Consider the following 24,900-nt stretch of genomic DNA (forward strand, 5'->3'; position numbering starts at 1 on the left):
GGAATAACGAAAGAACTGGGTAAAATGTCCTGCATAGCTCAGAACCAGTGCAAACAAGCTGTATTTTGTCATACTGGGTGCTTTTACGTTACAGCACATTGAGGTAACAGTCAACACAGTCCAACTTTCACATCACTTTAGGATATAAAAGATTAAGTACAATGGATTTCCACTGGATGAAGGCATGGAGGAGAAAGTTATCCTGGTGTATGTGAAAAACCTCATCTCCCTGCCAGCAATCCTCACAGAAAGGGGCAGTGTTCCATGTCCCACATATTAGCCCACATGTTTAATCCAGCCCACATGCTCCATCTTATAATAAACTGAGCAAGGTGGAAGCACATGTCCATCCTCTCCAGAGGAGGGATGGGTGCCTGTGACAAGCAGGAGCTGCAGGCCAAGGCATCAGCACCCACTGAGGAACGTGAAGATCACACTCAATGTCCAGGGGAACAACTGCTGCAACGGCTTTGGGATGAGAGGTCACTGAGAGGGACAAGCGCCGTTGTGCCTGCAGCACACCAGCTGAGCCACCCTAGCACTAGGTGACTGAAAACAAGTCACAGAAATCCAGTGAGTGGCACAACAAGCATAAACACCTAGGGAGTGGTTCATCATCTCAATTCCCCACCATCATGGCTGAGACAGAAGAGGAGGGTTTTTTGTTATGGCAAAAGGTCCTTCTCCCAGGAGATACTTTGGCTTGTGACATCTGTGTAAGGCTTCTCTGCACTGCTCCCCATGGGTGTGACAGGGACATGGCCCACCCAGGGCACATATGGCTGTCACCACTCCTGTGTCAGTGTATGACCACCCCAGGGAGGCCTCTACACAGGGAACTTAAATCTAACCTCGATAAATAAAACCAAATGTTTATTTACACCAAAGAATTCCAACACTGGATCTTTCACATATGAAGGACAAAGTATATATACACAGCAAGGGGTAGCAGGGCTGTAACAAGGGTGCTTCTCCGTTGTCAATGATAATATTTGTCCACAATTACTGATCTACCATTTCAGTTTAACGTCTCCTCGCTCCTTCCTCTCAGTGCATATTTACAAGACTGTGAGGTAACTGGTATTCTCACCACATGGCACGTGAGGGAGGGGATGGTGGGTGAAGATGTGGGATCGGACTTGGCGCAGTCTGATTTTTCCAGCTTTAAGTAGCCACCAGCTCGAAACCTATAGAAACAATTTAAAAACAATATACCCAATAACAAACTAATTCCAGAGATCCAAGCCAAGCAACGGCTGGAAGAACCCTCCACAAGAAAGGGGCTGATCAGAGCAGGGCTTACTCTACAGGAGCACCTGTCTCAGGAGGTGTTAAGGACTCCAACTGGATCAGTAACTTCATTTTAAAGACTAAAATTACATGCAAGGGGTGAGTTAGCATTCTGGTTGACTCCTAAGGAGACATCCAATCCAATCAGGGTTTTGGGCACTATCTGCACTTACTCCTTTTAAGCTTATCCCACCTCTCCCTACTGGAATTGTCTCCTCAGTGTACCCTGGCTGGGACATATGCAGGACATGGGGTTCAAGTGAGTGGTACTTTAAGAATCCCCTCCCCTGCCTCATGAAGACTTGGTTTGGTAGTCTCTGGAGAACAGCACAATCCTCCAAGGTGTAGGCTTGTGGAGGAATAATGGTGGGAACATGAAGAGAAGAGATTTCCAGCAGGATGCAAGAGCTTGGAAATGCTGTTGATTCATCTTTGTTATTACATGAAGAGTTGTTTTGTTGGTTTGTTTTTTTTGTTTTTTTTTTGGGGGGGGGGGGAAAGAAAAACTGTCCAAGAAGTATTCCATCTGTAGGTATTTTCAGGGAATCCCCTGAGTTACGAAAAGTTCAAGTAAAAAAAGAAAAATCAGCCTATAATAATTTTGTATATAATGACTGAACTACTATAAATCCACAAGCAACAGTTCAGACACGGTGTCTCCAAAGCGTTCATCCCCTCCCTTCCCCTGCCAGGCACGAGCTGCGTCCTGAGGAGAGGTGGAGGGGGAAACCTCTTCCCCACCTGACTCAGCTCAGGCAGCAGGAGACAGAGCCCATCACTACTGCTGGGCGCCCGCAGCAGCTGGAACCGGCATCCCCAGGGTGGTGGTGGCAGAGATGACGGGTGAACCTGCTAGAGGTCCAAGGGGCGAAGGTGTTGGCACTGAAGAAATCCCTGGAAGAGAGACAGGTAAGCAGGAATTAGAGTAAAACCAGCACACTGCTATTCAGGACAGCTTCTGAAGTCAAGTAGGAGCTTTGCAGGTCAGTTATGTTTTCAGAGTTGCCAAAATAATCTGAGGTTAAAGATCTGTCACTATTCTCTGCAGCTCTGGGAAGGGCACAGATTTGCACACCCCTGAGTGTTACTGATGGACAGGTATGTGTCAGGATCACAGAATGGTTTGAGTTGAAAAGGTAACCTTAAAGCTCCTCGTAATACAACCCCCCTGCCATGGGCAGGGACACCTTCCACTAGACCAGGTTGCCCCAAGCCCTGTTCAGCCTGGCCCTTAAATAATTCCAAAGATCTGACAGCCACAACTTCTCTGGGCAGCCTGTGCCAGTGGACTGTCCTTAAAGCTGCTGCCCGAAAATCAACTGCAAAGAACTTCTTAAAATTAGACCAGAAAAACAGGTCAGACTGCCCAAGGCCTTACTTATCAGACTCTCCCACCCACTTTGCAGCTCTCCTTGCCTTTGTCCCCAGTCCTGGGAGATGATCCAACACCGCCCTGCCTGCTGAACTCTCCCTCTCTCCCTCCCTCCCTCCCACCCACCCCACATGTACAACTGCTTTAGCACACCAAGCACCAAGAAGAGTTGACAGAACTGACCTGACATCATGCTCGCACTGCTGACAGGAGTGCTGCCACCCGGCATGTTGGACGAGCCCATCCGAGCCTGGTCTTTCACAATGGGATCTAGGAAGAGCACACTACCAGTAAGTGCTGTGTTGCCAAGAGCTGCTGAGGCATACAGACTGCCTGTGGTCTCTGTGCTCAGCCAGTCCTCTGCCTGTGTCAAATAAAATCAACCATCATCTATCGAAATACAGACATTTCCACCAACTCCAGTGGGAAGCACTCAAGAAGGTACCAAGGTCATGTGATATCAGGGAAAGTCAACTAAATTACCTGATTTGGGGTTCAGCAGGACTGTGACAGGAAAAGCTGATGGATATTATGGCAAAGTTGATCTTTCTGTGCTAAGCAACTGTGTAATTGCAGAAAACCAAACCCAGAATATGGGTGTAGCAAGCAGAAAGATTATCACTAATTACAGTCATGTGCCATGTCTCTATACACATCTCTGTGAGCTGTCAGGTGTGTCACTAGAACTTGTCTTCCATGAGATGATCACAACTGACTAACTCTGTATCTTCAGCTACATGTAAGTAATGCTCTCACCTGAACTGGGACAACCCCTTCCTGCCTCCCAGGCCTTCTGTGTCAGACAAGGGAACTCCAAACTTTGCTGAGCTCAGCACTACATTTATCTTTCTGTGGGCACAAGTTAATCAAATGTTTGTCCAGCTCTCACATTCCAAGCTATTGGCTTCACTAATGCTCATAACTTGCAAAACATTTCCCTGGGATTTTTCCAACAGGTGTAACACAGATCAACAGTCTGTTAATTATGGGAGTCCCTTCAGCAGCAGCAAAAATACCCCCAAAACCAAACCACCTGAGCAAATATTGACATTATGCACTGTTGCAGCTGCTTCAAACCCCTAGATATTATTATCTGTGAAAAAAAGCAACCATTTAAAAGCATGTACTATTGAAAGTTACATTTTTGCTTGCAAAATCGAGACCTGAATAGAGCAGTAGCTAAGCAATTTAGCAACAGGAGTTAAAAATGCCTGTTTATCAAGAAACCAAAATTCTCTGGATTTATCCAAACACAGGAATCCATGCACACCTGCAGAAAGCAATGCCAAATCACATGATTTAGGTGACCTTCCTTGATAGTATTTGTTGATTCATGGGCCCAACACGGGCACCCAACACTGATTCCTTGGCTGGTAGAGGTAGCACACAGAGACCAGCAGCCTCAGCTCCAGCACAATCACTTGCAGAGACCAGGCCTATCACTGTTACGATTCTCAGTTCCCATGTGCACAAGCCATGGGAACAGAGGTTTCCCATGGCAGAACTCTCAGGACAGCAAATGATACTTACAGAAGTAGGGATGTTCCATGGCTTCTCTCGCTGTGAGTCGTGACTGGTGATCGTATCGCAGCAGCTTGTCTAAGAAATCCAGAGCTTCTGGGCTCACCAGATGTTGGTTCTCACTGTGGACAAAGCGCTCCCATCGTTTACGGGAGTGTCTGCAGGAAAACAGACCCAAATCAGGCCAGGCAGGGGACAGTGATGTCAAAACTCACTTTCTTAAGGAGCAAGAACTGTGACAGATGTCCAGCCCTTAAGGGAGGCTGCTCCCTCAGCAGTCCCGTGCAGCAGCCGCGGGACTGAGACATTCCAGAACCTGAAGCAGTGTCACTGTGTCTCCACATGGTGGCACAGCAGTCACAGCCCCAGCACAGCCACCTCGGCCACCACAGCCCCTGCATGGCCCTGCCACAACCCCAGACAGCAGCAGGACTAATGTTCAGAATGGATTACAGGCAGGTTCTGCTGATCTCTTATGCACCCAACATGAGCTCCTTTAATTTTAATCTCACTATGAGGGGGAAAAAAAACCCATGTAAATTCCATCTTTAGCAGCACCTGACTTTCTGCACTCTAATGCTGAGAAACAGTTTTGTTTTTTTCCTCCAGACTGAAGAGAGCATTTGCCCTTCATGCTTTCTGCTCCAGTAGTTCCTTTATTGCCTGGATGACATTTAAAAATCTTTCCTCAGGTCCATTTTCATATAAAGGACTACAAGAAGCACTGGCAAAAGGGACTAAAGGCACAAAGTGTCAGTTCTTCAAAATTCTGGCTCTTATTTCTCCCACAATTTTTTGTTCATTTCAAGGTCTGCTGACAAAGCTGTAAATGTCTGGGTCTACCAAAGAGACCTTGGCTCACCTGCCCAAGATGTCATTGAAACGTGGATCCAGCTCAATGTTGTATTTGTCAATGTAGTCATACAGATCTTCTGTCCCCAGCACCTTGGCTATCCTCACCAGCTGGGAACAAAAACAAAAACAAGTCACTGCTGTGCAGGTGTGGTAATACCAGAGCCTGCATGAAGATATAGCAGCACATTCCCATGGGAGCTGGAACCTGGTCCCAGCAGTAGGAATCCGAAGCCACAGGGTCCGCCTGTGTCTCTGGCTTCCCCAGCCACACAGTCCCAGGCATCAGGAACATGTCTCGACTCACAGCTGGAGCTCAGTACCCCAAGGCAGCCAGGGGGGAGCCACAGACCCTAAAATCTCTAAAACCTGAGACTCTGCAACACTACCTCCCTTAGCAGCAAGAAAATATTCAAAACCAACAGAGGGGAAGGCAAGAAAAACTGGTCAAAAAAGCAGAAATTCTGGATCTTGCATGTGAAAGGTGAAGCATCACCCCAGAGAGGTCCAGAATAAAGATTTGAGAACAGAAGGTTCCCTGTTCCAGAATATTTGCATGGCAGTCACATGCTGAGCATGTGGTAAAGGTTTAAATATAAAAATTTTGGCCTAAAGGCAACACATCAAAGATTTCAGAATCTGTATAAACCTGTACCAAAATCACAGTTTCTATACAGAGTGCGGCAAGAGTGAGTAGTGGCAAGGGCTTTCCACATAAAATAACCTCAGGAATAGTCAAACTATGTACTAGAACACACCAGCCTTAATATAACTATTTCTATAGCTTTTCCCAGACACCTACTGAGGAGCTCTTAAGTACAAAGCTCTATAAATCCATTTCTATTTAATTGGTTACATAATCTTGCACACTTGAGAAAAGGAATGTGGCTTCAAACTGAGCAAAGAAGCCATTAGAGAAAGGCTTAAAAATTCTCTGGATAACTCCATAGAAGCCTAAGCAGGAAACCTTCATGGTGCTAAGAGAACAGACATTGTACATGACCAGCTCTCACCTGATCATAGTTGTCATGGCCATGGAAAAATGGCTCCTTTCGGAATATCATACTAGCCAACATGCAACCCAAGCTCCACATATCCAGACTGTAATCATACATCTGTACAAAACCAGAAGGACAATTCAATTTCTAATGAATTAAGAAGAACAGACCTCCAAAACTATCAGGGTTCCACCCCACCCCCCACCAAGGTGATATGAACACAGCCATGTCATGCTGGAAACAAACTGAACTATCTTCACATATCTTCATCCCTAAGCCACTGTTCAGCTCAGTGTTCCAGTTACTCAAACTGGGATACAGCAATTAGCAGGACAGCAGGTATCCTAATTCCATCCCTGTTTGCCAGCATATTAAATAAAGATCAGAGCTTTCTTCTATTTTCACTGCAGTCTCCAATGTTACAAACGACTGAGAAATGTGTGTTGGGAAAGGAAGCACTGCAACAAGCAACAAAAGATGTGGACTCCCCAGGGTCCATTGGCAGGTGAGGATGTGCCTTTTTCCAGAACCAGCATGGTCTGAAAGTCACCAGGAACACTGTGATTTCCATAATGCAAACTGCCATCAGATAAGGGGATGCTTTTATAGCTTAATTTAGAAGTTCATGCAGTACTTGCTGTTCCCACAGGGGCTTTGTTTCATTCCTGTACCTTACTGCAAACACAGCCTTACTAAAAAAATATTCAACATTTGTATTCCAAGATCCATAACACTAGTTCTGCAGCTCTTCCTCAGGTCCTGAGACTACTCATTAGTTTCTTTCATTCAGTGGCTTTATGGCCACTGCTTTCTGCCAGACATTTTGGAACAGACTGTCTTTAGCTTCAACTCTCTAGACATCTGAATTTTGGATTTATTATCTTGAAATGGCACTGTGACTTTCCATAGAGAAGTCAGTAAGAAGTCCTGATATTTCTTACCTGATAATCTACAAGAAGTTCAGGTCCTTTGAAATATCTGGAAGCCACTCTGACATTGTACTCTTGGCCAGGGTGATAGAATTCAGCCAAACCCCAGTCTATTAGTCTAAGCTAAAAATGGTAGAAAACAAAGAAAAAAGGCTCAAGGGATGCTCCAGTTTTCCACTGTCTGAATGACACTGGTGCACTTAGTTTGAAGTTAATTTATAAGTCTTCCATTTTCAATTAATTTGATCAGAGTGTCTGGTTACATATTCTCCCCAAACTCATATCACCAAGCAGTCTAAATAAAATACCTCTCCTTACAACCCTGCCCATAGGTTACAGGTGACCAAGTAAAGCTTCAAAAAGCAGCACAAGATTCTCATTTTACATTTTTCCACACCATGAGAGGAGAGTCCCTCTCATAGAGTTCTGGCACTACACAGGAGTACCCAAAAGGGATCCCAGTTTGCCAAGAGAAAAGCAGGACCCCTCCCTGCCCCCCAGCCAACCCACACTACCTTTCTGTGCTCATGGTCAATCATGACATTGTGAGGTTTGACATCTCTGTGCATGATTCCCATGCTATGGCAGTAATCTAGAGCCTGCAGGTGAATGGAAACAGATGCTGGAGTCACAAGAATGTCTGAAGTTCAACCATACTCAAAAGTATTTCCACACATACCAAGTCTAACTAGATGAAAAGACTGTCCAGTGTTAGACCCTGGACTAGATTCCCTGATCACAGAAAATGCTTCTAGAGCCCCCTCTCAAAGGAAGGTCTCAGCAACACAAGTGTCTGCACTTCACATGCTTCCTCATAAAAACTGTAACTTCAGAGTCTCTAAGAGCACAGTTACTAGGCACTAATGATCACACAAGCCTCCCTTATCCAGAGTCCTAAGGACAAATTACTTAGTTCAGAAGAATGGATGAAAACATTTGGCTCACATTATGCCAGAGCACAAACCCAGCCAGTAACAGCTCTCGGTTTTCTTTTTTCAGAGGCTACATGTACTCCTGATTTAGGATTTTAAGGTATCTCAGTGTACCAAAAGACTGAAAAATAGACACTGACTTAATATTTTCCTGTCCAATTCTTCCATAAGCTCTCTCTTTCCTTCCCTTAGTGATATGATGTCACTATCATCAGTGACATGAGAACCATCTCTACAGGATTAGCTGAGGGCAAATACTAGAAATAAACCAACAAAACAGCAAAATACCAACTTACCTTCAAAATCTCATACATGTAGAATCGAATATCATAATCTGTTAATGTCTGGTATAATTGCTGTGGGACACAAACACATCATGTCAGTGTTCAACATCCAAAAATCCCCTGTTCTGGTCTGCTGGCATTCTCCAAACCCATTTGAAGGTATAGCTCAAGTTTCCCAAGTTACTCTGATCAGTCTGTTCCTCTTCCTTTGCAAATCCCATACATAGTTTACTTCCAGCTCTGCTCAGACAGCACATCCTAGCTCCTGTCACTATCTCCCTCTGGTTGTACCCAGCCAGCACAAGCATGATGGATGGCATTGCACAGCCATTCTTCTTCTGAGGCAGGCCAGCATGAAGGGACAAAGAAGCATTTAAATCCCCATTTCCAGGAGTATGGAAGGCCACAGAAAGAGCTGTCCACATTTAAAGTGGTTCCAATAAATAGCTGTACACATAAAAGCAAAATGGATCAAAAAGCCAGGGCCACAAGGTAACAGATTCATTTGCAACCAAGGTTAAATAACTCTTGGAATCTGCATTCTCATCTTGTAGCTTTTGTGGCAAAATGGTAATGACAGGCTAATTACAAACTTCTGTCTGCAACTGTAATCCAACTGCATTTACCTTTAAAAGCATTTCCTATGCTGGAAGGAAATGCCTGTACTATGTGCTTTTCCTTCCCCAGAAAGACAGTACAAGTGGTTTTCAAACAAAAAAAGAAAGAGAAGTCATATCCCACACTGTACCTTAAAGTCTGTGTTGTTTACATGTTCAAAAACCAGAGCAGGTGTTCGAGACTGAAACAGAAAAAAAAGCGTTCAGCCATGTTAAGTTATGTTTCCATTAAGGATAATGAATGAAATAATTTTCTACTAAAACTGCACAAAACCCCTCTGCCTTGGACATATTTATGATTCCCCTCAGACAGAGAGACAAGAGCCAAAGCCCACAGCCTCCAGCAGCACTGTTTGCAGAGCGAATTAACTTGTCTCAGCTCACTGGTATCTCTTCCTCACAGAGTGAGGGGCTGGAAGGACTTGTGGGGGAAGGGCCCTCTAAAAGAAGTTTATCAGATTAAGAGCTGATCTGATCAGTCAATTCAAAAGCAGGATTTAAGAGCAGGGGAAAACAAAAAGCCAGGCCAGAGCTGAAATCAAACAGAGCAACTTCACCCATAACCCCAGTGTAACCCCCTTAAATTCCTCCCTTACTCACCACAGGATCTTTTACTATATCTGCAAGGGTGATTATATTGGGACCGCCTCGCAAGTTCTCTAAGATCTTGATTTCACGCTTGATTTTCTTCTTTTTAACAGGCTGAAGAATAAAAACCCAAAGTGTAAGATAAAGCCCTGCAGTAAAATGAGGCTAATAGCTCTACACCCAGATGACAACAGCTAGATGACTGCATATCAGCAAAATATACTGGAGCCTTTGCAATTTAACCTGAGTATGCATAACACCAGTAAGGGCTCAAATATCTGCTGTCTCCTTTCTAACCATACAACCTTGACAGTTACAGACAATAATTCCAAGTGAAGGAGAGGCCAGAAGATGGCATTAAAAAAAAACAAAAACAACTCTCTGAGCATGATCTGATAGGCCAAGAGGAAATGGCCTCTAGTCATGCCAGGGAGGTAAAGGCATCAGGAAAGAATTTCTTCACAGAAAGGGTTGTCAAGCCCTGGAACAGGCTGCTCTAGCGGTGAGGGCACCATCCTTGAATAGATTTGAAAGCTGTAGATGTGGCACCTGGGGACATGAATGCTGAGGTGTTGGCTAGACTTGATCTCTGAGAGCTTTTGCAACCCTAACAGTTCTGTGATATTCCAAGACTCCTTAACTGGCATATGGCAAATGTTTAACTATGAGAAATCCATGGGCTATTGGAGAGTCACTAAATGAAGGCCATGGCCAAGACAGCCTGCCAGGACACCAGCACCCAGAGAAGCTGAGAATTTTGTAGTCAGCTGCTGAAATGTTGCTTAGCTCCAAGTAAAAAAGGTGGTGTACATCAGAGCTTCTTTAAGACAGAGCCTAATTCCTTACAGGCAGAGAACTGTCTTAATAACCAAGTGCAGGACTTATATCAGGAGGCTTAAAACAATGGCCTGTTTCACTGAGTGACACTCCAAAGCCAGGCTTTAAGGATTTCAGTTTTAGAACATCAAAAAGCCATTTCTGGCCTTCTGATCACCTGAAGACAGATTTTATCTTTTGTCCAATCCCCAGCTCACCTTGAGAATTTTAACAACTACTTTTTCGTTATTTGTGATGTTGATGGCTTCAAATACTTCACTGTATTTGCCTCGGCCTAATTTTCGAACTAGCTGGTAGTCATCTTGATTTCTGTGGAGAGAAAAGGTTAGAGTTCCAAAGGGCTCAGTCATTTCCATCACAATTTATAAACTGCTTCTTAACACTCAATCACTGCCTCACTTCCCAGACAAAGGGGATTAACTAGTGCCTTATCTCTCCTGAACTGGATGATTTAACAATTAGCAGAGAAACAGGGAGCTTCCATTTGCTGGAGACAGATTCAAGCCAAAACTATGAACTGAAAGCCCAACTATGCATTTCAGCATTAGCAAACTTGAACTGCCCCTTCTCTCTGTATCTGGAAGTTCTGTTTTTCTTTGTATAATGGTGGTAAAATTCAACAAAGCAAATAAGGGCAACAATCTAAGTACAAGGTTGTTTAAAAACAGTCTAGGCACAAAGCAGCACTTATGCTCAGACGACTGTGTACATTCCAGAAACTGGGAACTGCACAGCTGAGGGCAGAATTCTGTCTGGGCCCTCCATATCCCAGCTGGAACGCAGAGCTATGAAGTTGCCACCACTGCTGTCTGATTCTGGGACACTTTAGTCATGAGCTCAATTTAGACACCTCCTTCCTTCAAAGAGAAGCAGCCATGTCTTTTCCAGGCACTCAGAGAGCTAAGCAACAAGTCATAAAATAGCATGTACCTATTTAAGTCTGTGGAGTCTCTTCACTTATCCAAGTCAGCAGCAACTTCAGTTTGAAAGTCTTTTTGTTTCTTTTCAGCCCTGCACTCAGGACTGTTTGGATTGTTTCAGAAATAGATTTTCTTCCCTCTGAAAGGGGGGTGTTTCCCAACTACCTGGCAAAAATTCTTCAAACTTTTAAGGAAGCTGCTATAAATGTTCCTCCCCAGCTGAGAATTTAGGTGTTTGGTAAAAAACATTTTTCTGAAGAGAAGTTGTGATCTTTTCCCTTGCCATCTGGCAAGAAGCGTGACAAAGCCTCACACAGCACAGGTGCCTGAACTCCCCAAGTATCATTACACAGGATCCACAGGGATTGGTCCCAGTGCAGGGACATCCAGAGGCAGTCCAGACTTACCCCCACTCAACAACATGCGACTCATAGTCCCAGTACTCCCGGGGTCTGTGTGTGTTCACATCCGTGTAAACTCTGGCCCTGCTCGGCACGGGTCCCGACATATCAGACAGCTTGGCAGGCGGAAATGAGATGTGAAATCAGAGGCGACCTGGTCTGCAGTGCTGACAGAGGAGAAAGGCCTCAGATTCCTCCACCTGCAGACAGAATATAAACCAGAGGTTAAATTCTCAAGGTACTTCAGAAGTATTTAAGTTAATCATTAAAAGCTGCTGCAAAGGAGAGGTTGGAGTCTGCTCAGCCACAGGCCTGGGATAACTTGTGAGAGCTTGAAAGCCATTTGTCTACTCTCACTCACACAGAACCGGCCCCTAGCAAACCAACCCCCTGACCTGGTAACTTTCAGCACCTTGTTTCCAACTGCTGGTTGTAGAGGTAACTTTCCTAAAGGAAAGAATGCCATGTGCTCTGTATCTGCAGACAGATCCCCTCCTTTCCGCTCCCGACTGAAAGCAACAGACACAGGCTGCAATCTCACCCCCATCGTAAGTCTTGGGGCCATCCAATGTAACAAATTCAATTCTGCTGGGATGGGAACCAGATTTAGTCACAACTTCCTACAGTCAAAACATTAAATCTGACAGTCCAAAAGACAGCAGCATCTGTGTTGGATTATGATGCTTTAATCAAACATGAAAGAAAAGCACTGCTGCAAGGGTCTGAAGATGTTCCTTTGCATTCTGCTTGTCCAAAGTACCTCCAACCCTTCCTCCTTACAATGCCATTTTTGCAAAGCTTCTGGTAAGTTTTATCAGTATTGAGACTGGTCAAAACCACTTGAGAGGAAGGTACTGTATGTCAAGAGACAAACACTATTTTTATCCTTTACGTCTGAATATTTTACCACCCAGAATTGAATATTTAAGACAGCAGTAACTCACTACAGTTTTGTAACAATATTGTCCTACCTAAGATAAATATGGTGGTTTTACATCTCTCTAATCTTTCACAAGGGGAAGTTAATACCTTCTTAGATGTTTAAATATAAGAATCCCCTTGTCAGCTTTCAAAATAACTTAGCGGAAAGGGAGCTATACTGGAGCAGGGAAAAGCATTGTTTGGTGTGTAGCAGCATGTGGCAGGGCCATACAGCCCTGTGTATGTGCTCAAACAGTGGGCAACACTGTTATCTAAACTAATATACTTATTTGCTATGCCAATCTTATCCCTTCACAGAAAATGGGCAACTGCCAGACTGCAGAAGGAAGTAACAGTCCCATTAATCACACATTAATGAGAAACACCTAGAAATCTGCTTGGAGCAGTTAGCTTAAGCTACTAGGACATGTCACACCAGAAGAAAACTCTAGAAGCAAAATCCTGCTCTACAGGCAGGATTGTTGTTCATTTGAGGTCTGCAGCACTTCAGCTCCTGTGAGGACCCAGCAAGAACCAGTGGCTGTGAAGATGGTGGAGGACCTGGGGACAGAGGTCTGATGTCCTTCACTGTGTCACACAACCTGACCAGCAGCTGGTCCTGCTTCCAGAGGCAGAAGTGCAGGGCTCTCTGACATGGACAAAGCCTCCTTAGGTGGGACAGAGCTCAGCACTGTGTCATTTTTTTGACCTACTAACACACAAATGATGTTGGTGGCAGCTTCAGGTAGACAGGGTTGCACTAATCCAGTCCAAAGGTTAAACAGGGACACAGCACTATCCTAAAGTCCACAATGGAAGGGTGACTGAGGCCTTAGACCAATAAAAGGATGGGACACTTCAGCAGTGTGTCCAGCTAATGGAAGAATATGAAGCATTCCTAAAAATATAGTAAGTCTATTCCTGGACAAAATGCTAGTCCTCTCACAAAATACAATTTCAGAAGATGAGGCAGCAATCATCTAAGACCTCAAAGCATTCATGTGGCATGACTCAGACACTTAGAAATTAGATGTCCCCAGGCATTACTAGAGCATGCAAGTTTACTAGAACAGTTTCGTACAGTGAAATTTATTAGATTTCAAATCACTGTGTTTTTGTTTCTCCTCACTTCCTGTGCTTCTGTCAGGAGATGCACTGGCCCATTTCCTCTGCCCAATACTCCTTGTGAAGGAATTAACTGAACTTATACATGTCTCAGATGACTTAGCAATTTTAATTTTTAAGCACAACCCAGTATAAATAAAGCACACATGATTGCTCCCCTCACCCAGCTTAGCAAGATTGGTTTCAGCACAAAAAAAAGTAAAATCAATCACATTATCTAAAGATAGATCAAATTTCACAGTGGCTATTTTTTGTCACGTAGCTCTAGCCTAGCTCAAGCAGCACATTGTAACAGGCTGCTCAGAGAAGGGCTTTTTCAGGAAATCATCAACTGCAGCTTCTAAGAATGGCACACAATGTCTATTTACGAGGGTAGGTATTATTGTCTACTGTTCCTTACACAGGAAGGGGAGAGAGTCTGCACAGATAACTTAATTTTAAAGCAAACAGAGTTACAGACATACACAAACTTACCCTGCCTGAAAGCTGCTCACTCTCTGCTCAAAACTGCCAAGGAATTTGTATAGATTTTTGCCTTCAGTGCCCCTGGAGGGGGATTATTTTGCAGTGTATCCAAGCTCTTTGGCAGAAGGGAATGACACAAATAAGGACAGATAATGGGGACAGGTGTTGACATGCAAGCGTCAGTTGAGCCTGCAGTTTTAAAGCAGAAAAATCTACAGTATGAGCAGTGATTGCATCTAGCGAAGTGCCTGAGCTTGTTATAAAAGATGAGTCCTATTTCTGCAGAATCCAAACAGAATGTTGTAATTTATTAATTCCTTCATTAATGACAGAATCACAAAATAATTTATATTGTGAGAGTCTGCTCAACATCATCTAATCAAAATAGATGCAGTGAGATCAGGGTCCAGTGTAGCCTTGAGCATCTCCAGAAACTACATTAAAATTTTAATTTCTCTGGTAGAGAAGTGTTTAGCAAGGAAACAACCATGAGCTTTTAGGCAGTGTACCAGAGGTCACAGAGAGAAGACAAAGCTCAGAACCACAGTCTGACATGCAGTTCACTGCCAAGGCCTGCCTGTGCAAGGACACAGAGCAGAGCTTCTCATTCAGCCCCTGTGGTGACACCCCTTGGAGAGATATCACCCAAAAAGGCTCACATGACAGCTACAGCAAAGGAACACTGTGCCAAAGTTTCACTGTTGGCTTTTCCCACACAGGCCTGTCCTCAAAAATGCCGTTGGAGTATTAGCAAACTGATAATTAGCTGATTTCTTACACAGCAGCCTTATCAAGAGGAACCCTGCTCATCCCACACAAGAACAGAGCCAAACACAGCTCCTGTCCTACTGACAGACTCCACAGGAGTGCCCAGAGCCCCAACCCAGAGACAAACAATTGTGCTGCCACCATATAGGAATTTTTTAATTGGAAGGCCTACTAATTAAAAAAGATCAGTTCTTAAAAGTTTGAATTCTTCTAACAGTAGCCTGTTGTCTGAGCAGCTTGGCAAGCTCAGACATTTTGCACCTAAAGTTCAATAAAATGGTAAAAAGCCTCTCAATGTTCTCTTTGATTTTAAAACATTTTAATCTAATCCAGTTGCAAACCCCCTCATTTTTAAAAAGGGATTCCATCATCCTTACAATGCACTCCAATTCTAAGGGCAACCATACCCCCATAGGGAATTGGATATTTTGTGAAGGATCCATACTTCAGCACCTACTCCAATTAGTACAGGAATTTCCTACACCCTGTCCTTCCAGATGCATGCACTTAGAGCAAGCAGCAACAAAATGCAGCTAAGAAATCCATGCAGATTAGTTTCTGAGAAACACACCTACTTCACCTCTAGTAAAATTTGCCTTTTTTTTAGTCCAGAATAACTGAGATACTGGAATGATTTTTTTTTCTCCTTTTAAATGGAAATGTTCTTGGCACGGAACCTCTCTCAACTTAAAATCTACAAAATTGCCCCAGTATGATGCAGCACTTACACAGGCTCCCAGTGAGCTGAAAGCCAAGAGCTTCCCAGAAGACTGGTGTCCCAAGGAACTTGCAAGTGCTATCCAAGTGATGACCTTTGTGGATAAGGCTTGGAGTATAAATAATGTACCCAAGAACACAAACACCGCTTGACACTGGCTTCCCTCTGGATTGCTGCTAACAGCATGCCTTGCCCTCAATGTGAACAGTATATTGCCAGGAAGATCCAAGTTCATCCAGATAGAGTGGAGTGAACCTAGAAAACCTTGTTCAACACCACATAAACCTGGTTATTCCTGATGACCCACCTGAACTCAGCTTCAGCAAGCCCACAGCAGTCCCAAAGGAGTAAAACAGGCCCTGAACTGCAGCAAGCTGAACTCAAAGAGCCAAGAAAACATTTCCATAGCTTTATGAATCCCAGACAAGCTCACCTTCCTCTCCAGGAGAAAGCAAGGTGGACAGATCGGCCAAACAGGTCTAGAGACTTTCCTCTCACTTCTACTTTCCCCACGTAAGCTCATTACAGTGGCGATTGTGCCAGCCTAAGACTGTAAACAGGCTGAGACAGCAGCGGGTTTGTTGTGAGAGAAGAAAAGCTCTGTCAGTGGAGAAGAGCAGAATTACAGTGCAGTCTGGAATCAAAAGGTTATTCCCCTTCTTTCATCTACAACTGCAAGCAAGATGTTACCTTTCATAGCAGAAAGCTTCAACCCAGCCTCTAAAATCATGACTGTAAAATGTGATTTGGTAGGGTGAGCAAGAATTACAATTATCAGATAAAATTGCTGATTATTTCCTTCATATAGCTCATATAGCCCTGTAATCCTCCCAGAGAAGCACATTTGCTCCTTCAGAATTCAGAGAATATCTAATTCTGGAGAAATACTGAAATTAAAAAATCAAGACGTGCCTAAATATTACAGTACTGCCTGCTGGCAGTCAACATCAATCAACACCCAGCTTACTTTTAAAAGAAATCATAGTAATCAACTTTATTAAAAAAACATGCTCTATCTCAAAAAAGTAACCTGATTTGTGTGTTCTCATGATGATCTTCAGCAATACAAGTATGGAACAAATGACCTCCAGAAGTCCCCTGCAACCTATATTTTTCTGTGATTTTACAGCTAAAATAGAAACAAGCCTGGATTAACAAAATTGACATTTTACATCCTTTACTGAAGATCATTTACCTACTAAAGGGGCAGCATCAACAGAAAAGGAGAATTAAAAATTTGAGTTAAAAAAAAAAAAGCTTAAATTTGAAATAAAACTTTTCTCTGGGTATTGTTTTGGAACAGCACAGTCTGCTTTAACTGCATTTTCCACCAAAATTATTTTCCACATTTCTTTTAAATAGCTGATTTTGTCTGACTGTAGAGAAATAACAAATGATATGTAATGACCTCAACAATGACCCTTAAAAAAGAAACGTGAACTGTTGTGATTAATTCAAAACAAGTCATGGCCAGTTTGTAGGGAGAGCAGTTGACAGATTTAGTTATACTGGAAGAAACATCTTGGAGTAATTCTGCACTAGAAACATCCTAAATTTAGATTGGCTCTTCCTACATCAGCTCCACTGATTCCTCTCTGAATTCCTCATGATTCCTGCCAATGAAGAAGTCACCCTCTGTAATGAGGACCACAATCTCTATGGAAGCCACAGGAATGGTTCTACTGTAACTCCATGTTTTATGATACTCTTCACAGTCTTGGGGAAAACTTCACTGTCCCACTTTCCCAACTCGGAAAGCAGTGTCTAACATGTCTGTCACCCTCCAGGATGCCCCGGCAGTGGTTCTGGTGCCACACGCTCTCCTGGCAGAAGGTCTGTCATGCTTTGTCTTTCTTTTTGTTCAGATCTGTAACAGCTGAATTTTAGCAGAGCTCACATGAACCCTCTATGGGTCCTCAGCATCTCAGCCCTGTTGGACACCTGTCCTTTGCCAAACATCAGTGCTGGCAACAGCATATGGACCTGGAGCAGAACACTGTGATCACCTCCAGCACCAGTGACAGGAATGCTGCTCACTACCATCTCCTAAGGGATTCTATGCAGAACAATTTCCCAAGGTCATGAACACTATTATTCTCAGACCTAAGTCTGACAACAGCACATGGAGCAAAGGGAAAGGCCCCAAAACACAAAGACCCCAAAGCTGACCTTGGAAGAGGCCATGTAGATGCAGGGGGCAGCAACATCAGCAAGACACCCAAGCCGCAGCATCCGAGCACAGGCTCTGCCTCTTTCCCATGCCTGCAGCTTCTGCCACCACTCCCAGCCTTGCATAAACCCAGCGGATATCCTCACTGCCAGTGCCAAGGACTCCTGACACAATCCGATAAAAATGGTTGCAATATAACCAGGCACTGCCAAACTAACCTGCCTGTACACACACACCAAACAGAAACCAACGACAAAACTCTTCTTGCACCTCTTCTCCAAACTGACAGTTCAGGCTGAGCAGGGAGTGCAGGAAAGGCGGGGGGATTTTCTTTGGAGGAATATCCCTTTAGGTCTGCCCTAAAGCCAAAGCAATACTTCAACAGGAAGCAGTTCCTTTTTCTTCCAAAAGCACTAACAAAACTAAATCTCCTACTGCTGGAGCTTTGCACACTATTCCAGTTACCAAAATTACAGTTTCTGAGACCCCAGCAACACCAGGGAACTCTTCCTGGAGGCTCACAAAGGGGAATGTTTCAGCAGCACTACAGGCTCTTCACAGCTGACAGGTTCCACTGGCAGCATCCTCTGGAAAGTTCTACCTCCCTAATTGCTGCTAAGTGACACAGTTGTTTTCCTCATTAATTAGTAGGCACAGAGTACTGCCAGGGCAATCACTCAGCTGATTTGACTCCTATAGTTCACATACAGAGTGGGATTTAGGCAGAACTGAGAAAACTGACCTGTACCAACCATCTTTAAGAGTTATAGAGTTTTAAATGATCTGATCATGCAACTCCTAGAGGCAGAAACCGTTACCAGAGCCAAAAGATAAACCAGAGGACATTGCCTGTAACTGTTTCTTCAGGAAATCCCTGTGATCAGCTGTTCCATGGAACAGGCAATGCACCACAAACCATCTCCATCACTCAGGCAGCACTGAGCAGGCTCAGCAAGAGACACACAATGCAAACTCCTGCCAGCAAGTGAAGTTCTGACATAACTCTCTAAAAATTTATCATTATTAACACAAGATGAAACTAGCTACCACCATTCCAAGAATCAAATTGAAAAAACCAGCTATTAAACTCCAGCAATCAGCACTCTCCTCCACACCTTACAAGCCCCCAGTAAAGCCACTGTGCCAAAACTTGTAACTTAATTTGTAAGCTCAATTGAAATTAATCTAGATGCTGCACAGTGAGCAAAAAAGCCTTCTTCTTCCTTCTGGAGTACAACCAAACATGGAAGAAAGGCTGGAATTCAGCAGCACACTGGTAAGAGATAGAAAAACCTGTGACAAAGGCTGCAAGAGAAGGAACACTGCAGGAGCTCTTGCTTTTCTAGACTGGAAATTAATTTGTTGTGCGCGTCCACGCTCATCCATTTTCTGAACACTAAAAATAAAGACTTTCTGACAACTCACACGCACATGTGCAAATATGCTCTGAGAAAACGCCTTCTCCAAAGGCTTTGGTAGCAACAGGGAGAGGCACCTTTTTGGCTCCCTGGACACACAAAAGGATTTGGGGCCACTTCTTCCCACCACAGAAAGACCTTTCCCACCCAGGGAAAGCAAGTTCTGGCATGTAATTCTGTATTAGCACGCTGGATTCTCCCTGCACTTGGCTTAATTAAAAGAGGACTAATTTAGCCCTTGGTTGTTCCAGAAGGTGCAAGGGCAAAGCCTACTTCTCTACAAAAACAAAGTGAGTAACTTCAATTTTCTAGGTCTGCTGTTAACACTGAAGACTATCCAATGGGAAACCTGCAGCCAAACTCTTGCCTTGACTCAAAATTGTTTTCCATCCAGCACACATTTTATTCACCACTCACATGAAATAAATTGCCATAATATGATGCAGCCATTACACAGGCAGGAGCTGGACAGCCTGCTTTAGAAACCACCTCCCTATAAATGGCAATATTCATTAAAAAATAGAACTCAGTAAGGAGGACATAACCTAAATCTCAGAACTAAACTCTGTGGAAAATTAAAATTATTCAAGTTGTAACCTTCCAAATGTGAGTCTGTGGTGGTACCAAGTCCACAAAGAACTCCAAGCTTCCCTTCTGCTCTTCAGCCTCCCAAAGCAGCAGCATGAAATGGGTAATAAAATCATTTGTCCAGAACAGTGTGAGCACAGGAGCAGGTAAGAGTTGTGCCAGGCTTAGGTCACTGTTTCTCTACTGGACTCCTAACCAGAAAATATCCATGAAACACTGATCCCATTACCACATCAACAATCCCACTTCTCATCAATCCTTCCTACTAATATGTAAGTTTGGCACCTTGATGGCAAAAGGGGCCAAAAACCAGCTTGGAAAAACACTACATACAGAAACAGCACTAACACCAGCTCAAAAAGCTGCAGCCTCCTCTTCCAAGCAGTTTTTTCAGGTTCAAAGGAGAACTCCCTTTCTCCAATTACATTCTGTAAATTCCAGGGAAGTCAGCTCTTGGAAGCCCCTGGAAAGATATATCCAAGCTCAGAAAATTTATCCAAGAGCTATATTGCAACAAATGTTTGTAGCCAGACTAAGTCAAAGCAGTCTTTCCTGATCTTAAAATCCTGTTTTGTTTTGTTTTTTTACTCTCAAGACCCTTATGGGACAGTAAGATCCAAGATTTCAACAATCTCATGCACAGAGTTTCTAAAACAGATATCTTAATGTAAGCAATCCCATAATGGAGGAACAGTGGAGGTGATAGGTCTGGTAACCCAGAAATAAATCCTTGCCTCTTCAGAAATGTGACACAAAATTAATCACACCACCACAATGTCACCCATTTGCTTCTCCTGTCTTCCCTTCCCTTATTCCTCTCAGAGGACATAAGGAAAGACAAAGAGAAAATTAGCTCTGTACAGAGAAAATGGAGAAGAACTGAAATGGAGGTATAAGGATAACGACCATTTAATAAAATTGGGAAAAGTTGGGTACATGTCCCTTTGATCAGAGCAGTTTCTTTCTCTACAACTACACAAATCTAGAACCACCTTTCAACATCCTATATACCCCCAGATTCCTACTCCAAACGCATTCCATGCTGATGAACCTAATCTGAATTACTTGAAAATACCCCAAATATCAAACACTAAATCTTTCCATGTGTCACCTTCAGGAAATGGTATTTTACCATGTCAATCCTCAGTCCCAGGTTTTCATGTTCATTCTCACATCTCACCAGCTTTGTTCAAGCAAACTGGTACCACTAACTCCCCAAGCACAAACCTCAACATGCTTAATGTCATGCAACATTCCATGATCCAATTTCCTCCACATTTGTTAGAACCTACTGCCAATTTTATTATCACTTTTCCAAAGAGCCATATTCCCAACATCCAACTCACTTTCCCTCAATCTGTGAACCCATGAGCCCTGACAAACCCAGAAAACCTGTTCTGAACCTCCCACTTGGACGTGTCTGCTTTCTCCTCCAACATCTACTCCTCACCACATTTGTCCATGCTCTGTGCCTCATTCCCTCACTGAGGCACATCACCCAGATCTTCACCTGCATGATTTTTTGCTTCTTTGCTGCAGCCAAAGCCAAGACTATGTTCCCTTCCTCAACCCTGTTTTAACTCCCCGTAGGCAGCAGCTGACTGGCCAAACTCTCTGATCTGAGTGCAGGACATGTACACCCAACTCTACCACCACAGACACTGGGAACAAGAAGACAGCAAATTTCACTAACAATAGAAATTGTGTTACCAGGCATTGACATAAATCACTAAGGGAAGGTGAAATAATGGATATTTCTCCCCACTGGCAAGATGAAAGGAAAGGATCACTGCCTATCACCAAAGATGGACATTCTCCACACTCAGGGAAAGGTCTGGACCTTACAGTAAGCCCTTCCCTGCCTGCAGTCATCAAAAGAGAACAGGGATTCCAGACAGAAAGCACAGGCAGGTCTTCTCCTGAGTGCAGAGCACTGCCTGCCTTGTACCTGGGATAGGACATCCCAATTCCAGTTTACATCTTCCAGTTGCAGACCCTGTGTGTGTCTATACAGAGCATGTGCTGTAGGAACTGGAACATTACCATAATCCTAGTTTTAGAGCTAATTAAGGAACTGATAAAGCTTCACACTTTCCCCAAATTTTGCCTTGAGTCTTCCTAAGCTCACTGTCTCCTAGCAGAAACTTTGCCCTTTTCTACATCACACCAAAACCAGCAACCACAGGATGAGTGATTCCTCTGCCCCAGCTGATGGTGCACCCAGAATCCACCCTGGATTCACATCCAACACCCCAGTCAGCTTGCAGGATGGCACAAGCCCCAACTCTGAGTCTGAATAATTTGAGCAATTCTGTTTCAGAAAAGAGAACATGTTCAAAGAACAAAGAAATCATTCCCAGCCCCAAGCAGAAATGCTGGGTGTCCACTTGCTTTCCCTCTGAACAGCTGCCACTGTGCCCATTCCCCTCTGGCAGGTGCTCTTCCCAACCCATTTGTGGAGTGCACCCAGGATTGAGCTTCCATGAGGAGCCAGGTGAGCACATGGCACAGCCCTCTTCAGAAACACATGCCCAGTTTCAAAGCCTGGCACCGAGGGTCAGTGCAAGAGCAACTCCCCAAGGCCCCAGCCCAGGGTCAGGTTTGAGTAGCACAAATCTCAAATCATCAGAGACCCCTCTCAGGGGTACCAGGGCTGGAAGTGACCCACAAAGAACATCAACTCCAACTCCTGACCCTGCACAGGACACCCCAGCAATCCCACCTTGTGCCTGAGAACACTGTCCAAATGCTCCTTGAACTGTCAGGCTTGGGGCTGTTACTACTGCCCTGGGGAGCCTGTTTCAGTCTCCATCCACTCTCTAGGAGACAAAACCTTTTCCTAATATCTAACCTAAACCACCTGCAAACAGCTCCATGTCATTGCCCCAGGTCCTGCAACTGATTACCAGAGATCACAGATCAGTTCCTGCCCCTCCACTTCGCTTGAATATTCACAATCCAAACTTTATTGGTTTTACCCAAAGCCCTCAGTATGAAAGAATTAAGTGATATGACACACATGGGGTTCCATCATCTTATCTGACCCCTCTCTTACAAACCACATTTTACCAACAGCCACACTACTCTCGGTTCCAAGGCACAATTAACTAAATTACAGCAGGAGCAAGACTGACCACCACTGCTTCCACAGACTGATGTGGAAAGCCGTGAGAACGACCTTCCCTTCCACCCAGAAAGGCCCAGAACGGAGTCCCTGCGCAGCCGGGGGTGGAAACGAGCACCAACAAGCCTTTCCATGCCCCTCCGCATCTCCCCGCTTCTCCGGGCAGGGCAGGGAAGAGGCAAGATCGAGCAATTTAGGTAAATAACACCTACACGGCCCGAACGTGCGAGCTGGGAGAGCTGGGGGAGGGGACGGCTCCCGTTCCGCGGGGCCCTGCCCTTCCTGCGCGGCCGAGGGCGGCCCCGCACCGGGCTGGGGGCAGCGGGGCGGCCCCTTCGCAGCCCCTGCCCGCTCCCCCCGGGGACTCGGAGCCCCTTCAAGGGCAGCAGGCGGCGGGCCGTGCCCTTCCTGCCGCACCGGACCCGCCCGCTCTGCCCGTTCCCCCTCAGCGCTGCCGCGGCCCCACTCTCCTGAGGGGCAGCCGCGGCCCCCCGGCCCACACCGCGCCCGCTGCGGGGGGGCGGAGGAGCTCAGGAGGCGCAGCGGCGCCTCCTCCCCGCCGCCCGCTCCGCCCGCCACCGCCGCGGGGCCCCGCGTGGGCGCCGGAGCCGCCGGTACCTGGCGCGGCTGCTACCGCCGCCACCGCCGCCGCACACAGACAATATGGCGGAGGCACAAGGCTCGGCCGCCGCCGCAGGGACCAGAGCGAGGCGCGCCGGAAACGGAAACCGCGCGAGCCCCGCCACGCGCCGCGGAGGCGTGCGCAGGGAAGGGTGGAGCTCGACGCGGGCGGCCTTGGGAGTTGTAGTTCGTGATGGTGGCGGCGGTGGGGACGGGGGCTTGCTCCCGCTCCGTGTCCAGGTGTGTCCCCGTGAACCGGGGGAAGGTGGCGGGGTTCGTGTCGGCCTCCGCGGCGCCGGCGGAAGGCCCGACCGGGAGCGGTGGCCGCTTGGGCCCAGCCCCTCTGTGAGGCTGTGAGCGGGACCCGCCGCCAGGGGGCGACTGCGGCATGCGGAGGTGCCCCGGTACCGGCGCCTCTCCGGCCTTTCCCTCGGCCCTTCCACCGTCCTGTCCCGGCCCTTCCACAGCCCTGTCCCCGCCGTTCTTCGGACCTTCTCTGGCCCTTCTATCAGCCCTTTACCGGCCCTTCCACCGGCCCTGCCCCGGCCCTCCCAGACCCCGGGGCCGCCGCAGAGTGGTGGGGTCGCGCTCGGCATGAGGGATCTTGGGTGCTGTTCATGGAAGGGATTTATCCCTCTGCTGAGCCGGCAGCCGGGCCAGCAACCAGGCCAAGCCTCCACCTATTCCAGCGCACCATGACCTTCTCTCTCTCTCTCTCTCTCTTTTTCATCTTTTTAGCCCAATTTCTTGCCGTGCAGCCCAGGACATCACTTTTCCCCCAAAGGACTGGCCAGAGTGGATGGTGCACTGACCCATTTGGTGCAGGTTGAGCTGAGGCGAGAGGAAAGGCATCCAGGTTGAGCCTGAGCACACGCAGGATCCTGGGCTCATGGCACACTCAGACCAGGACTAGCTGGGGATAGGCAACTCTGGGCTGGTTGCCGTCCTCCCACCATGTCCAGGCTCTGGCTTGAGCTGTGAGCCAGCCTGGCGGGGAGGGGGTTGTGCTGAGTTATGTCTGCACCCCTTTGACCCCCACACACACATCTCCCCATGCCTTTCAGAAGGGAGCCAGCCTGACCCCCCCCACCCCGGCCTCATGGAAAGCTGAGCACGGCCAGGCTTCACCCCACTTCCCTCCTGGTGTGGGAGTCTCCCCCAGGGGAGGCCGCTGGCCCAAAGCTCGCAGCCCCTCACCCCGGGTCACTCCCATTAGGTAAAGGAGCAGCTCGTCCTGGCGGGGGTATCTCCCTCTCGCGCTTTCCTTGTATTGTAAGGGCCTGGGTCATCGAGGAAATCTTACAGGTCCTTCTGCTGCCGAGTGGTCACGGGGGAAGCCCAGCCCCCTTCCCCCCATTGTCAGCAGCCGGGCCGTATCCTCGCTCCAAGCCCCGGCCCCTAAAAATAGCTCTTTGTCAGGCGATTGTTCCGACACCTTCGC

At 46.0% G+C, this 24,900-nt stretch overlaps 1 protein-coding gene across 4 annotated transcripts; it reads right to left on the minus strand.

Annotated features, from left to right (window-relative positions):
- Nucleotides 1-852: 852 nt before the first annotated feature.
- On the minus strand, nucleotides 853-23,609 carry CSNK2A1 (casein kinase 2 alpha 1). Of its 4 annotated transcripts, XM_014254211.2 has the most exons (14): nucleotides 23,457-23,609; nucleotides 11,548-11,741; nucleotides 10,418-10,529; nucleotides 9,396-9,497; nucleotides 8,927-8,977; nucleotides 8,191-8,250; nucleotides 7,478-7,561; nucleotides 6,975-7,085; nucleotides 6,049-6,150; nucleotides 5,046-5,146; nucleotides 4,193-4,341; nucleotides 2,846-2,932; nucleotides 2,032-2,184; nucleotides 853-1,187 (listed from the first exon to the last, which is right to left on the minus strand). In XM_014254211.2, the coding sequence occupies exons 2-13, from the start codon at nucleotides 11,646-11,648 to the stop codon at nucleotides 2,069-2,071; spliced, it is 1,176 nt and encodes a 391-aa protein (XP_014109686.1). In that variant the 5' UTR covers nucleotides 11,649-11,741; nucleotides 23,457-23,609; the 3' UTR covers nucleotides 853-1,187; nucleotides 2,032-2,068. The 4 variants fall into 4 exon arrangements, with proteins under 4 accessions (XP_014109686.1, XP_005524799.1, XP_087920625.1 ...); XM_005524742.2 differs by having other exon boundaries at nucleotides 853-2,184; XM_088064499.1 differs by lacking the exon at nucleotides 23,457-23,609 and adding an exon at nucleotides 23,051-23,069 and having other exon boundaries at nucleotides 853-2,184.
- Between the last annotated feature and the right edge of the window lie 1,291 nt (nucleotides 23,610-24,900).

This window comes from Pseudopodoces humilis, chromosome 19 (assembly GCF_049639895.1).
Source record: "Pseudopodoces humilis isolate 2021_Gansu_Grassland_sample_001 chromosome 19, ASM4963989v1, whole genome shotgun sequence".
Classification (NCBI taxonomy): domain Eukaryota; kingdom Metazoa; phylum Chordata; class Aves; order Passeriformes; family Paridae; genus Pseudopodoces; species Pseudopodoces humilis.

What these genes read in the sequence shown, in the direction of transcription:
- CSNK2A1 (XM_014254211.2), bottom strand. Translation starts at nt 11,648, where the DNA reads ATGTCGGGACCCGTGCCGAGCAGGGCCAGAGTTTACACGGATGTGAAC. An exon ending in ATATAGTAAAAGATCCTGTG is followed by an intron (nt 8,978 to 9,395) that starts GTGAGTAAGGGA and finishes TTTCTGTTTCAG; the next exon opens with TCTCGAACACCTGCTCTGGT. An exon ending in TAAACAACACAGACTTTAAG is followed by an intron (nt 8,251 to 8,926) that starts GTACAGTGTGGG and finishes TGTGTCCCACAG; the next exon opens with CAATTATACCAGACATTAAC.